The 14,680-nt window shown below is 38.2% G+C and overlaps 1 protein-coding gene across 11 annotated transcripts in view; it reads left to right on the top strand.

Moving 5' to 3' along the window:
• APC (APC regulator of WNT signaling pathway) overlaps nucleotides 1-14,680 on the top strand; it is a 131,910-nt gene that overhangs the window by 27,110 nt on the left and 90,120 nt on the right. For 3 of the 11 annotated variants that reach the window (XM_032403863.1, XM_032403859.1, XM_032403854.1), the window contains exon 1: nucleotides 7,962-8,041. The exons of 7 other annotated variants lie outside the window; for them this stretch is intronic. Coding sequence is in view for 1 of the 4 variants with exons in the window: in XM_032403853.1 (XP_032259744.1) it covers nucleotides 7,895-8,041 (147 nt within the window). In the remaining 3 variants the exon portion in view is untranslated. Of the gene's footprint in view, nucleotides 1-7,831; nucleotides 8,042-14,680 lie in introns of those variants that run through there. One more of the 11 variants, XM_032403853.1, reaches the window with a different exon arrangement.

The following is a 14,680-nucleotide window of genomic DNA, read 5'->3' as shown; positions in this document are numbered from 1 at the left end:
AACACCTATTATTTTTAATTGCGCATAAGGTGAAGTCTAAATTTTTTAACCTAACAGACAAAATCAAAATCTTTGTCCTGAAAAATTCCTAAACACCTTTCAAGGCTGGTTCTGTTGCTCTTCTCTGTCTGAAATCTTTCTTGATCAACTAGCCAGAAATCATCTAATCTCTCATCCTTTGATACAAGTTGCCTTGTATTGAAACTTTTGTTGTAAATGTTTTAGGCCCCCTACTTGATTCTAAATTGATGTCTCACTCATCTTTATATCATCTACATTCATACATTCAACAGTATGTATTGAATGTGTACCGTGCACCAAGTACTATTCTAGATGTGAAGGGAACAGCAGTGCACAAGAATCTAGAATCCTGTCCTCATGGAATTTATATTCCAGTTTGGCAAGCAATGAAGGAGACAGAAAAATAAACACATAGATACATGGATAGAGCCTTTCAGATCTTAAATGATTTGAGGACAAAACAGCATGCTGTGGTAGAAAGTTTAAGGTCAGTACCAATGTTGATAAGGTAATCATGGAAGGTCTCTTTGAAGATGTGACATTTATGTCAAGATCTGAATAAGATGGAGCAGTCATTTGAAGATGTGGGAGCAGAGTTCTTGAGCCTGAAGGAAAGGCGGTACAAAAGCATAAGACAGAGCAATGAGACGGTAAGGAGGGGAGAAGAGTGGGAATGGAAGCAGGAGCTAGGTTATATATACAATTTTATAAACCAAGGTAAGGCATTTGAAATTTATTTGAATTTCATTGGGAAGTCATTAACTGCTTTGAAGCTTTTGCGGACTCATTTGATTACATTGGGCCTACCCAGGATCATCTTTTAAGTTTTTAATTTTTTTTTAAAGTAATCTCTACACCTAAGATGGGGCTCAAACTCACTACCCCAAGATCAAGAGTCGTGTATTGTACTGACTGAGCCAGCCAGGCATCCATCCCTATATGTCTGGTTTTATGCCAATACCATGCTGTTCTTTTTTTTTTTTCTAAAGATTTTATTTATTTATTTGAGAGAGAGAATGAGATAGAGAGAGAGCGAGCATGAGAGGGGGGAGGGTCAGAGGGAGAAGCAGACTCCCCGCTGAGCAGGGAGCCCGATGCGGGACTCGATCCCGGGACTCCAGGATCATGACCTGAGCCAAAGGCAGTCGCCTAACCAACTGAGCCACCCAGGCGCCCCCATACTGTTCTGATTACTATAGGTTTGTAATGTAGTTTGAAATCAGGAAGTGTGGTGCCTCCAGCTTTGTTCTTTCTCAAGATCACTCTGGCTATTCAGGGCCTTTTGTGGTTTCATACAAAATATATTAGGATTTTTTGTTCTATTTCTGTGTGAAATGCTGTTGGAATTTTGATGGGGATTGCATTAAATCTGTAGATTGCTTTGGGTAGTATAGACATTTTAACAGTATTCTTCCAGTCTATAATCATGGAATGTCTTTGTATTTATTTGTGTTTTCTTTAATTGCTTTCATCAGTGTCTTATAGTTTTCAGTGTACAGATCTTTCATCTGTTTAGTTAAATTTATTCTGAAGTATTTTATGCTTTTTTATGCAATTGTATATCTGACATAATTTTAATCCTCTTTAAGTGTACCACAAGTATGATTAACCAAGTTGTTATCAATCGTTGAGGTTGTTTCTAACATTTCAATAGTGTAAACAATACTGAGTGTCTTTGAATATAACTCTTTGTGTATGTATCTAATTATATATAGGATAATTTCTTTTCACTGGATTTACTTCAATATAAGCATTGTAAACATTTTAAGGACCTTTGAAACTACTGCCTATTTTCATGTATCCTCACTGATCCACAATATTATTTTAATTTAAATTTCATCTAATAGGAACTTTTTTCTCCTGTAAGCAGATGTCTCAGGCTATATAGCACTCTAAATTAAAAGGCATTTCAAAAAAGGCCTCCCTCCCATCGTGCCGTAGGAACTTTGGCAGCAAAAGCTAAAGTAGAGCTTACTACTTCTCAATCCTGGTAGCACATACTAATGCCTGGGCCTCATTTTTAGAGATTCTGACTTAATGGTGTTTTAAATTCTTCAAGCTCCTGAAGCAATTCTACTGTGCAGCCACCTAATCTTAGAAACTTAGTCCCAAGGCTGCATCACGTTTTTTCCATCTATAGGACCCAGGGTCTTTTATTTAAAGTATTCTGTTTCTTCTGTAGAAAGTTGTATTTTGCAATGGTATTCATTATTCAGCATTTGCTCTACTTTTATCCCATGAAAATGTCTGCATTGATGCCCTTTGGAGATTAATTTTAAATCATTCCTTATACTAATATTTAGTGAATACCTGTAATGCACAAAATACTGTGGTACATACCATGAGACGTACAAGATAAAATCAAGTGTGACTCTTCCCTCAAGATTGTTATGGTCAGGAATGGGAAAGGAGATGTGCACACAAAGGTGCAAAATGTGTGTGTGCCACAAAAGAGATAGTATCAATGGAGCAAAGAGGAGGGTGAATTGATTCTAGATGGGATGGTAGATTACTTCGTGGAAATGTATATTTAAGCTGAGCCTTGATTTGGACCAGTAGAACAATTAGTAATCCTTTACTTTAAAAAAAGTATTTTATAGGGCGCCTGGGTGGCTCAGTTGGTTAAGCAACTGCCTTCAGCTCAGGTCATGATCCTGGAGTCCCGGGATCGAGTCCCACATCGGGCTCCCTGCTCAGCAGGGAGTCTGCTTCTCCCTCTGACCCTCCCCCCTCTTGTGCTCTCTCTCTCTCTCCCATTCTCTCTCTCTCAAATAAATAAATAAAATCTTTAAAAAAAAAAAAAGTATTTTATAGTTCATAAAATTTGTTCAGAATTACGCATTTGATCGTTAAACAGCGCTGTATAATAAGCCAAACAGTTATTCTCATTTTACAGATGAAAAAGTAGCCAAATTTTAGAATAGTTAAGTGACTTATCCAAAGTCATAGAGCTACAAAATGAAAGATTCAGAACTTTGAGCCTTAGTCTTCAATCTCTATATGCTGGAACCTTCTACTGTATCACATTAGAATAAAGGCGAAAATCCTACATTTAAGGTGAGTTACAGAAATGGCTAAGTATTTAGTTTGATTGGACTATTATTAGGATGCAAGTTCTGAAATAAAGATTAAACTGTAGTGTGGTAGGCAGAATAATGGCTCCCCAAAGATGTCCACCTCTTAATCCCCAGAACCTGTAAGTATGTTAGATTATGTAACAAAGGGGAATTAAGGTTGCAGATGGAATAAAGTCGCTAATGAGGTAACCTGAAAATAGGGAGATTGTCCTGGATTGTTGAGGTGGACCAGTGTAAGAGTCCTTGAAGTGAGTCTTTAAAAGTGTAAGAGGGAAGTAGAACAGGAGCCAAAGAAAGAGATGACAGTAGCAGCAAAATCATAGTGCTACAAATTGAGGACTCGCTCCACTGTTGCTAGCTTTGAAGATGGAGGAAGGAGGCCTTGAACCAAGGAATGTATTCGGTCTCTGGAAGCTAGAAAGGACAAGAAAACAGATTCTGCCTTAAGGCCTCCAGAAAGGAGGGCAGCCCTGTAGATACCTTGATTTTAGCTTAGAGTGAGACCCATTTTGGACTTCTGAACTGCAAAAGTGTGAGATAACACATTTTGTTGTTTTAGGCCATGGACTTTGTGGTAATTTGTTATGGCAGCCATAAGAAACTTAACATAAGTAGGAAGCCTTTTAGTGTAGGAAGACTAATTAATTGATATGCCATTCAAGGCACTCCATGATTAAACTCCAAGCTGTCTCAGTGCCACTGTTAGCAGTGGAAAGCCATGAAATGTTCTTTGAGTAGGGGTGTAAAAAATTATTTTGGTATTACTTGCCGATTAGAGAGGAAAAAGATTGGAGGGAGAAAAACTACTTAAGCTTTAAATATTGGTGCTAGGAAAATTTATTTTGAGAAATTTTTGCCTCTTGAGGTAACATAGAATATACAGATAAGTAGACTATGATTGTATCTCCCACTTAGTTTATACATCACTAAAAATCCCATTGCGATTGTAACAATTCAGCTCTTCCCATGTCCTGAAAAATATAGAAAAGATGGGAGAACTGGTCTTCATAACCAAATTGGCCTTTGAAATGGGTCTCATTTTATTCTCTTTTTATGCTTTTTTGTCTTACTATAAGCCAGTATAAATCTAAATGGGTCTCATTTTATTCTCTTTTTATGCTTTTTTGTCTTACTGTAAGCCAGTATAAATCTAAACCTGAGGTTTCTAAATGAATCTGAGCTTTATCTGATGGCTTAGCACCTGGAGAACTTAGATTTACACTAGGCGTGTACTTTTTCAATACATAATTATTATTTTTAAAGAAAAAAACTTTTGTTGATATCTACATAGGCATAAATCTATTCTATTTCACTGTATCTGAGGTCTCCAGTAAAGAGAGTTAAATATTGACAAAGCACAAGAGTCAATTAAGATAACAGAAAGGAGCACTAACTAACTCCTTTTATACTAGTTAATAATGTTGCCCGTATTATTATTGTCAGTTTTTGAAATCTCACAAGTCTTAAAATTAGGCCAAATGTGTCTATGTTAAAATGGAATGCAAGATTTAAGACATTAAGAATCCTATTTATTTATTTAATCATTAATTGTTTAACCTGCAGAAGGTTCAGAAGGTTTTCTTTTTTTAAGATGAACCCATGTGTTCATATTTGTAACATTTACTTACTAACATTTACTAAAAACCATCAGATCTGATCATAAATGAACAGATATTTGAAATCAAAGGCATGTTTATCAGTGCAGTCTTGCAATAGCCTTAACATACATTTATTTCTGTGGTGTTTCACTTTAATCATAAAATATTTTTAGTGCATAAATACATATATAGTCTTAATGCTAACATTTTTATTTAAATAGGAATGGCAGAAGCTATATTCTGAGATACATACAAATGTGGTAGCACCAATTAATGTTTTAATGATCTTCATTGTGTTCAGACTTTGCCCAGTACATTTCGATTGTACATATTTTTAATTAATTGTTTTTAAAATAGCTAAATATATTTTAAAAATAAAATTCAAATCAGGGGCGCCTGGCTGGCCCAGTCAGTTAAGCATTTATCTTCGGCTCAGGTCATAATCCCAGGCAGAGTCCTGGGATCCAGTCCATATCGAGCTCCCTGCTCAGCAGGGAGTCTGCCTCTCCCTCTCCCTCTACCCTTGCCCCGTGTTCATGCTGCTTCTCTCAAATAAATAAATAAAATCTTAAAAAAAAAATTCAAATCAAACTTTTGTGGAATACTTAAAGAGAAAATCTTACTGAATAATTCAGTTGGCAATACTGTAAAATGTGAAGTTTTTAGATTGGCTTGCTTTTAGATTTGAATTATCATGATTAATGGACATGTAACGGTCAGAGCTTTCTTATAAAATTTTGTCATTTGAGTCACTGATTGACTTGTGCAAGACATAACAGTAAAAATTTAGACAAATATTTTGGCTACAAACTGGTTTACTAAAGAACAGCTTGAATCATAGTCTGAGTCAAGAGTAATAGAATTGTTTCTTAGGATACTAAGAAGTTATTTTTAGGAGCTTCTAAAGTGTATTCTTTGTTTTGAAGGGTACTTTTTCTTTCCAGAAGTTTAGGCCTTATGAGGAATTATCTACTCTGAATTTGTCACAAATAGTCAGTGACTATATAAATAATTAAGTCTTGTTCAGTGAATCATGCACTTTCAGTAAGAGACTCTTGAAAGGCTTTTGTAAAACTAAGTCATCCTGATGAAAGGGCTATTTGAGAGAGTCAAATTGATTCACGTTTCCTTTCTTTCAAATATGAGGAAGATTGTTTCTAAATATATTTAAACTTTTAATATATAATTTTTCTAATTACTAGTAGTATATGGTCAGTGTTTGCTCATGTGTTCAACAAATATTTGGAGGGTATTTGCTATATATATCAGGCATTATAAGATAGACACAAAGAGAAACTATTCAAAAGCACAAAGGAAAAAGAGAAAACTCCAAAATCCCAATTTCCAAGGATGACCACTGAGCACTGGTTCTGTGCACATCTATGAGCATTTTGCTATGTCTGTTACTTTTCTAATTCATACAATTTTTAATAAGGAATTACTCCAAATATGCTGTTTAATAGCTTTCTTCTTTTCATGCTATTAATTTAAAAAATTGAGAAAAGATAGTAAATAACATTTCCTTTTTTTTTATTTATTTTTTTTAAAGATTTTATTTATTTATTTGAGAGAGAGAGAATGAGAGAGAGCACATGAGAGGGGGGAGGGTCAGAGGGAGAAGCAGACTCCCTGCCGAGCAGGGAGCCCGATGTGGGACTCGATCCAGGGACTCCAGGATCATGACCTGAGCCGAAGGCAGTCGCTTAACCAACTGAGCCACCCAGGCGCCCCAATAACATTTCCTTTTAAAAACCTAGGGTGCCTGGGTGGCTCAGTCGTTAAGCATCTGCCTTAGGCTCAGGTCATGATCCCAGGGTCCTGGGATCGAGCCCCGCATCAGGCTCCCTGCTCCACGGGAAGCCTGCTTCTACCTTTCCCACTCCCCCTTCTTGTGTTCCTGCTCTCGCTGTCTCTCACTCTGTCAAATAAATAAATAAACTCTTCAAAAAAAATAAAAACCTGAAGTTAAATATCCTTTCAAATTTGAAATAGGGGGCACCTGGGTGGCTCAGTCGTTAAGCGTCTGCCTTTGGCTCAGGTCATGGTCCCAGGGTCCTGGGGTCAGGCCCCACGTTGTGCTCCCTGCTCAGCGGGAAGCTTGCTTCTCCCTCACTCACTCCCCTCGCTTGTGTTCCTTCTCTCTCTGTGTCTCTCTCTGTCAAATAAATAAAATCTTTAAAAAAAAATTGAAATAGATCATGGACACACTGGTGTCCCCCAATTTAAACCAAAATTGAAATCTACTTTAAATTCTTGGCAATTTGAATTTGCCCTTCCACCTTATAAATATTAGTAATTTAAGCATCTTGTGGTTTAATTTAAATGAGATGTAGAATTTGCATTAAAAAGTTTTAAGTTTCAGGTTAGGAGTAGCTGATAGCACTTACTGTGTCAGGGACTGCTCTGAATTCTGCATCATTTATATTAACTCCTTTATTCCGTACTTCTCCCATTTTGTAGAGGAAATTGAAGCACTGAGCCTTTAAGTGACTAAAGTCTACACAAGTACTAAGTGGCAGGAGCAGACAGTGACTCCATGATTCTGATCTCAGCCATTCTATGCTGCCATCACAGCTTTTGTGGTAACTCTTTTTATTTTTATTATTTTTTTAAAAGATTTTAATTTATTTGACAGAGACACAGTGAGAGAGGGAACACAAGCAGGGGTGAGTGGGAGAGGGAGAAGCAGGCTTCCCGCCCTACTAGTAGGAAGCCCGAGGCGGGGCTTGATCCCTGGACCTTGGGATTATGACCTGAGCCGAAGGCAGACGCCCAACGACTGAGCCACCCAGGCAACCCTGTGGTAGCTATTTTTAATTCAAACATAGTTCAAGTGATTTACCTAACAAATCAGTGACTTGTAAAGTAAACTTATGTTATAATGCATTTAATAGAATTCTTTTCCTCTGTGCTGCAAACTTGTAAATCTCAGCAGAGATGTAATTTATTATTCACCCACAGAGCTCCAGCATCTCACGCTAATCTTTCTGCCCTGCGGACCTCCCCCACCCCACCCTATTATCCTAGTCAGCTTCCTTGGCTTCTGTGGGTTGCCTGGGGACCCGGGCTGTGAGGGCGCACCCACCAGCACTAGGTGCCGGCTAGGGTTCGGCTGCTGTGCGGCGGGGCGGGGCTTGGTGCCCTATTGCGGAGTGCGGGTCGGGAAGCCGAGCATGAAGCAGCTGTGTAATCCGCTGGATGCGGACCAGGGCGCTCCCCATTCCCGTCGGGGACCCACCGATTGGCTGGACGCGGGCACACGTGACCGACATGTGGCTGTATTGGCGCAGCCCGCCTGGGTGTCACTGGAGACGGAATGGAGGTGCTGCTGGGCTCGGAAATGGGGTAGGTGCTGGAGCCACGATGGCCCGGCTTGCTGCGGGGGGCAGGAGGAGGCGATTTTCCCTCGCGCTGTCTGAAACCGGTGGCCTTTCCTTGGCACAGGGTCCATTGCCACATGCCAAGCCAGGAGGCAGGGGCGTCTCCCCCCTCCCCCTTACTGCAGCACAGGAGGTGGATTTCCTGTGCTTCTGATCCAGGGTTTTTGACAGAAGAGGAAGAAGGGGGGAGGGGTAGGAGTGTTAAGGGGAGTCTGGTGAGAAAGAGCTGTTTTTGAAGCTAGAAGGAGGTTTTGTTTTTATAATGCCTGTTGACAGAGTGCAATAACAGTATCTAAGGAAACGAGTAGAGGACAACAAAGAATGGAGCATATTCATGGCGAGAAGCAAAAGCTCTAGCCCATTGAAAGGCTTTTTTTCCTCCCTGGCCACAAGGACATATGCAGTGGTAGCCAAGAGAGGGGATACAAAGCTGCTGCTGATGGCTGATGTGAACCTAGTGGACAGGGCTACTTGGGAGAGGAGGAAGAGGAGGAGGCAGGTACTGCAGAGCTTGAGTGGTGGTTTTCCTTGATGTGAGAAATTTTGGTCACCAAAAGTGCCTGCTTTTGCAACACATCTAAATGAATTGTCTCTGAATAGGATGGCAGAAAAATACCAGCGCCTTTGTTAGTTACAAGTCGAAATGGTAGTGGCTTTTTGTAGATGACTGCAGCAGTGCTCTTCTCCCTCTGTGAGGCTGAAAAGACAACTGCAGAGGAATAAGAAACCTTGCAGCAATGCTGGTGGTAGAAGTCCATTTACAAGAAGCCATGGTGTATAATTGCAACCTGAATAGGAGGAAAAAAATGTTTAATTTTTTAAAGTAGGAAAAATACCAGGCTGAAATGTTTTGACGGTGGAATGTATCAGACACTTTGATTCTACATCACAAAAGAGATGTTAAAATTCTTTGCTTTAACATAAATCCTATAGGAAATGTTAATAAATTATGTATGAAGCAGTGTGGTTCTTTTCCTTTGTTAGTGTAGCTTTATGCCATCAATTAGGTTATTCAGGAGTAAATCACTATAATGTGAATTACTTTATGAAAAATTATAGTGACAGATTTTTCATAGGCTTAATACTTAAGATCTATATTAAGTAATTTTATATTACTCTTTACTTTTAGATATTACTGAATAAACTCTAAAGGCAAATATTTTAAATTAAAGCACCAAGGTTTTTCTTTTAGATGTATTTCTGTTTAGTAAATACTCTTAAGATACACTCTTGATACAGAGTGTTTTCATTGCACTTATTTTTTTCTTAAATATCTAAAAACATATGTTTTCAGATTAAACATGGTTTTAAATACTGTATCTTTATGCATATTATGGTAGCCAGCCTGCCACACCTCCCTACTCCCTGAACAGGATGGCAGTGGCTTTGTAAAGCCCTTCAGGATCAGTGACAGTGTCTCTTAAATCGTGCTTATATAGTAGAAAGTCTTCAGAGAACCTGGAATTTTGTTTCAGTAATTTTTTTTCAACATAAGGAATTGGACTTGAATAAATTAGGCTATATAATGTTTCCACTGATAAAGCAATTTTATTCTTTATTTAAACAATTATTTCTGCTTTAAGAATTATTTGATCATGGATATCAGGGTTAATAGTCCTTAAGATCTCTTTTTTAAAATCTGATGGAGGGACGCCTGGGTGGCTCAGTCGTTAAGCGTCTGCCTTCGGCTCAGGTCATGATCCCAGGGTCCTGGGATCGAGCCCCACATCGGGCTCCCTGCTCTGTGGGAAGCCTGCTTCTCTCTCTCCCACTCCCCCTGCTTGTGTTCCTTCTCTCGCTGTGTCTCTCTCTGTCAAATAAATAAATAAAATCTTTAAAATCTGATGGAAACTGTAGCTAGAATTAAAGATGTCACATTAAAATTGCAAATGAAGTTTAATAGCTAATACCATTTAGTTCTTTGAACCTCAAGTTAGGATAGTCTTTGAGAGTTTATGATTATCTTCTTTTACTATCTAAATAGCTCGGTGTAGCATTATTTTCATTTTAAATGTTAAGAGTATTATTAATTATGTTGTGACTTTATCCAAGGTCATGTGTTGTATAAGGATGTAAAGAACATAGGTCTATAAAACTATTTCATAATATGTCTCATTACATAATGTATAAAATAGCATATAATAGAAATTATTTGAAAAGCAATATAAGTCATCGACAAATTATTCATTAAATGAAAAATAAATCTTACTTAGTATTGAGTTTTTAACCGTGATATTAGAATGCTTTGTAAAATACCTGATAGCAAGCAAATGGAGAGACAGCAGTTTCCATAATGACATTCATAACATACTTTTTTTAAAGATCATCTTATTAATCATATGCACACTTCTAAATAGAATAGCCTTAGATTGGGGTATTTTCTGGAATTAAATAAGAAATAACTGAAATAAGAAAAGTTGATTTCTTTCCCCTTGTGGTGTGAAATACCTAAGACTGAACTGTTGGCTTTTGTGGTCTTTGAAATTGAACTATTAAGGAATTCAAAAGTTAAATATTCATAAGTATGTCTATGAACTGAAAGCTATTTATTGATGCTCTGTGGATTTTTGTCTTATCATTTTTCTCTATTTTTTGCTGTCATTAATTACAATTTAGCCAGCCTTTTTATATTAAATGTTCTCCTTAATTTCTTAATTTTGACCTTCCCCCTCTTTTTTTTTCTTTCTTTCTCTCTTTTTTTTTGGTATTACAATCTGAGTGAAACATTACATAGGACACAAGATGAGATAGGGCATTTTGATAGAAGATGACTAATACCTGAGGGTGTACATTCACTATATATTTGAGTACCTACTTAATGCCAGACCAGTAAAATGATCTGAAGAGTCAAATAAGACATGGAAACCTACCTCTAAGAAACATAATAGAACTAAGTGAAATGTTATTGCTAGTTATTGCTTTGGCTACTCCTGGGATCTCTAAAGGTTTATATCATCTAAGATATCTTCTAATTTAGAGGAATGTAGTAGTTTGCTATGTGAAACACTATGCTTTATAAAAATCTGCTTGGAATCACAGATAATTCTGAAAAGTAAATTACTTTGAAGGGTCTTGAATGTAAAATGAGAAGGTTAGATGAAGTGATTTCTAGATCTTCTAGTGCTCATAGTCAATTATCTGTGGTTCTTGATTTCCATAGGGTCAACTTCTAGAAGGAAAGTTACACCATCTCTTGTTTTGGTATAGGTGGCATCTCTCATGTTATGTATTAGATATGTTCTTGAAAATTGATTTTTGTAAATCAAATCATGACATCATCAGTCCATGTAGGGGAAGCCTTATTCCCTTTATTCTCTTACCATACTCCCACTCCCTTTTTAGGCACTCATTCAAATGTGTTCTTAAATATGCATCAGTTCTGGGGCGCCTGGGTGGCTCAGTTGGTTAAGCGTCTGCCTTCAGCTCAGGTCATGATCCCAGGGTCCTGGGATCGAGCCCCACATTGGGCTGGCTCCCTGCTCAGCAGGGAGCCTGCTTCTCCCTCTCCCCCCTGCTCATGCTCTCTCTCCCTGTCTCTCTCTGTCTCTCTCAAATAAATAAAATCTTTAAAAATATATATGCATCAGTTCTTGTGAAATATTTAGCCTCATTTTATGTGCCCATTTTTTCTGTAGTTAATGAGGATTTTTATTGTGGTAAAATATACATACCTAAAATTTACCATCTTAACCTTTTTTGAGTATATAATAGTTCTGTGGCATTAAGTATATTCATATTGTTGTGAAGGTACCACAACCAATCTCCAGAACTTTTTCATGTTTCCCAGCTGAAACTGTACCCGTTAAACACCAGCTCCCCATTTCCTCCTATCTACAGCCCTGGCACCATTTTTCTTTCACTTTCTATAAATTTGACTTCCTAGGTACTTCATATAAGAGGAATAATACAATATTTGTCCCTCTGTGACTGGCTTATTTCACTTAGCATAATGTCTTCAGGGTTCATCCATGTTGTAGCATGTGTCACAATACCCTTCCTTTGTGAGGCTGAAAATGTATGCCACATTTTATTTATCCGTTCATCTGTGGATGGACTCCTGGGTCACTTCCACCTTTGGCTATTGTGAATAATGCTGCTGTGAACGTGGATGTACAGATAATCTCTTTAAATCCCTGCTTTCATTTCTTTGGGATATGTATCCAAATTTGGCTTTTCTTTTTTGGGTTGGGGGGAGAATCTCAAACAGGCTCCATGCCCATGCGGGGCTTGATTTCACAACCCTGCAGTCATGTCCTGAACAGAAATCAAGAGTCGGATGCTTAGGGCACGTGGGTGGTTCAGTCAGTTAGGCGTCTGCCTTTGGCTCAGGTCATGATCCCGGAGTCCTGGGATCGAGCCCCGCATCTGGCTCCCTGCTCAATGGGGAGTCTGCTTCTCCCTCTACCCCTAACTTCACTTGTACTCGCTCTCTCTCTCTCACTCTGTCAAATAAAAAATAAAATAAAATAAAGTGTTTAAAAAAAAAAGTCCAGGGGCACCTGGGTGGCTCAGTCGTTAAGCGTCTGCCTTCGGCTCAGGTCATGATCCCAGGGTCCTGGGATCGAGCGCCCACATCGGGCTCCCTGCTCGGCGGGAAGCCTGCTTCTCCCTCTCCCACTCACCCCTGCTTGTGTTCCCTCTCTCGCTGTGTCTCTCTCTGTCAAATAAATAAAATCTTTAAAAAAAAAAAAAAGTCGGATGCTTAACTGACTGAGCCACCCAGGCGCCCCATCCTAAATTTGTTTTTTAATTTACATAATTTTGGAACGTTTATAATTCAATACTGTTTTTAAGATCTATGTATTTTACTTTGTCTAGTTTTTGGTTCTAACTCTTCTGTATAGTGTTAGGTAATATCTATGACTGTTCTGTAGTGAAGATCCTAGGTTTTTTCCAAATCTCTTTTACCACAAACACTGCTATGGTGTACATCCTTCTGTGTGACTCTTTTTAGACTATGTTAGTTACCTATCCGTATAACAAATTACCTCAAATCTTAGTGGCTTAAACAACAAATATTTATTATTTTAGAGTTTCTATGGAGAAATTTAAGAATGTCTTAGTTGTGTGGTCCGGCTCAGAATCTCTCATGAAGTTGCAGTCAAGATGTCAGCCAGGGCTGCAGTCATCTAAAGGCCTGACTAAACTGGAGGATTCACTTCCAAGATGGCTCACTCACATAGTCTGTTTCTCTTGACTGTTGGCAAGAGGCCTCAGTGCTTTGCCACAGGCCTCTCCATGGAGTTGCTTGAATATCTTCATGAGAGGGCCGCTGGCTTCTTCCACTGATCCCAGAGAGAAAGAACAAGAAGGAAGAAGGAAGCCATCTATGACATAGTCTCAAAAGCCACACTGCTACTATATTTTCTTTATTAGAAGTGAGTCATTATTAAGTCCAGCCCACATAAAAGGAGATAAATTAAGCTCTACCTTTTGAAGGAATAGAGTCAAATTGTGGGTATATTTTAAGATCACTACATGGCCAGTAAGAAGTTTCAGTGGAATTTTTTCCTAGGAGAAGGATCACTGGATCATAGGGCATTTTTTCCTATTGCTGTTGTAATAAATTTCCACAAATTTGGTGGTTTAACACAGCACTTTATTTTCTTATAGCCCTAGAGGTCAGAAGTCTGAAATGGTTTTCACTGGCCCAAAATCAAAATAGCAGCGTGCTGCACTTCCTCCAGAGGTTATAGGGGAGAACCCATTTCCTTTTTTCTAGCTTCTAGAGGCCACCTGTACTGGCTTCTGGTCCCTTCCTCTGTCTTCAGTGCCAGCAGCATACTAAATCTCTCTCTGACCCTTTACTTCTGTTGTTACATATGCTTCTCTGACTCTGACCCTTCCATCTCCTTAGAAGACCAAGACCCCTTGTGATTACCTTAGGTCCACCTATATAATTCAGGAAAATCTCCCCATGTTAAGACCCTTAACTTAATCACATCTGCAAAGTCCCTTTAACCATATAAAGAGCTTCAGGGATAAGGATGTGGACATCTTCACAGGGCCATTATTCTGTCTACTATTGGTGTATATATACACAGTTCTTTCTTTTTTCTTTAGGCTGAAGTTTTTGAGTTTTAGTTTTTGTGTTTTTTTTGAGTTATATTTTGGTGAATAATGTTACTTTTTTAGGTAAATTCACATTTTCATTTACCAGATTTATTTAAAGTGTAGTAGTATATAATGTCACTCATATGGTAAATAAATAGAACATTGAAGAATATTAAAATATATTTCCACTAGCTATTTTTAGATTCTCGGTTTTATTATCACTTAACGTGTGTCAGTATATTAGCTACTTCTGAGATAGTTTATAATAGAAAGTGAGAAATGTTAAAGCAGCATGGCCATGTACCTTTTAGGCTTGTTATCACACCGTTTCTGTAGCTACTCTATCCAAACCTCCTCTTCCTCACATTGCGAAATCACCTAGCCACACAATGTGGTTCCCATCCATATTTATGCTCTTACCCCTTCCTTTTTTCCGTGATTCCTCTACACTGAATTTCAGTTAAGTTAAACTGCCGTCTATTCCCCCAAATATACATCATTTTTCCAACTTCTGAACTTTGATTATGCTGTTCTGTTTTCTGAAATACTA

The sequence above is a fragment of the Phoca vitulina genome, unplaced genomic scaffold (genome assembly GCF_004348235.1).
Source record: "Phoca vitulina isolate PV1807 unplaced genomic scaffold, GSC_HSeal_1.0 scaffold6, whole genome shotgun sequence".
Classification (NCBI taxonomy): Eukaryota; Metazoa; Chordata; class Mammalia; order Carnivora; family Phocidae; genus Phoca; species Phoca vitulina.
The sequence above is the reverse complement of the archived record's forward strand: the minus strand, read 5'-3'. Positions and strand labels throughout refer to the sequence as shown.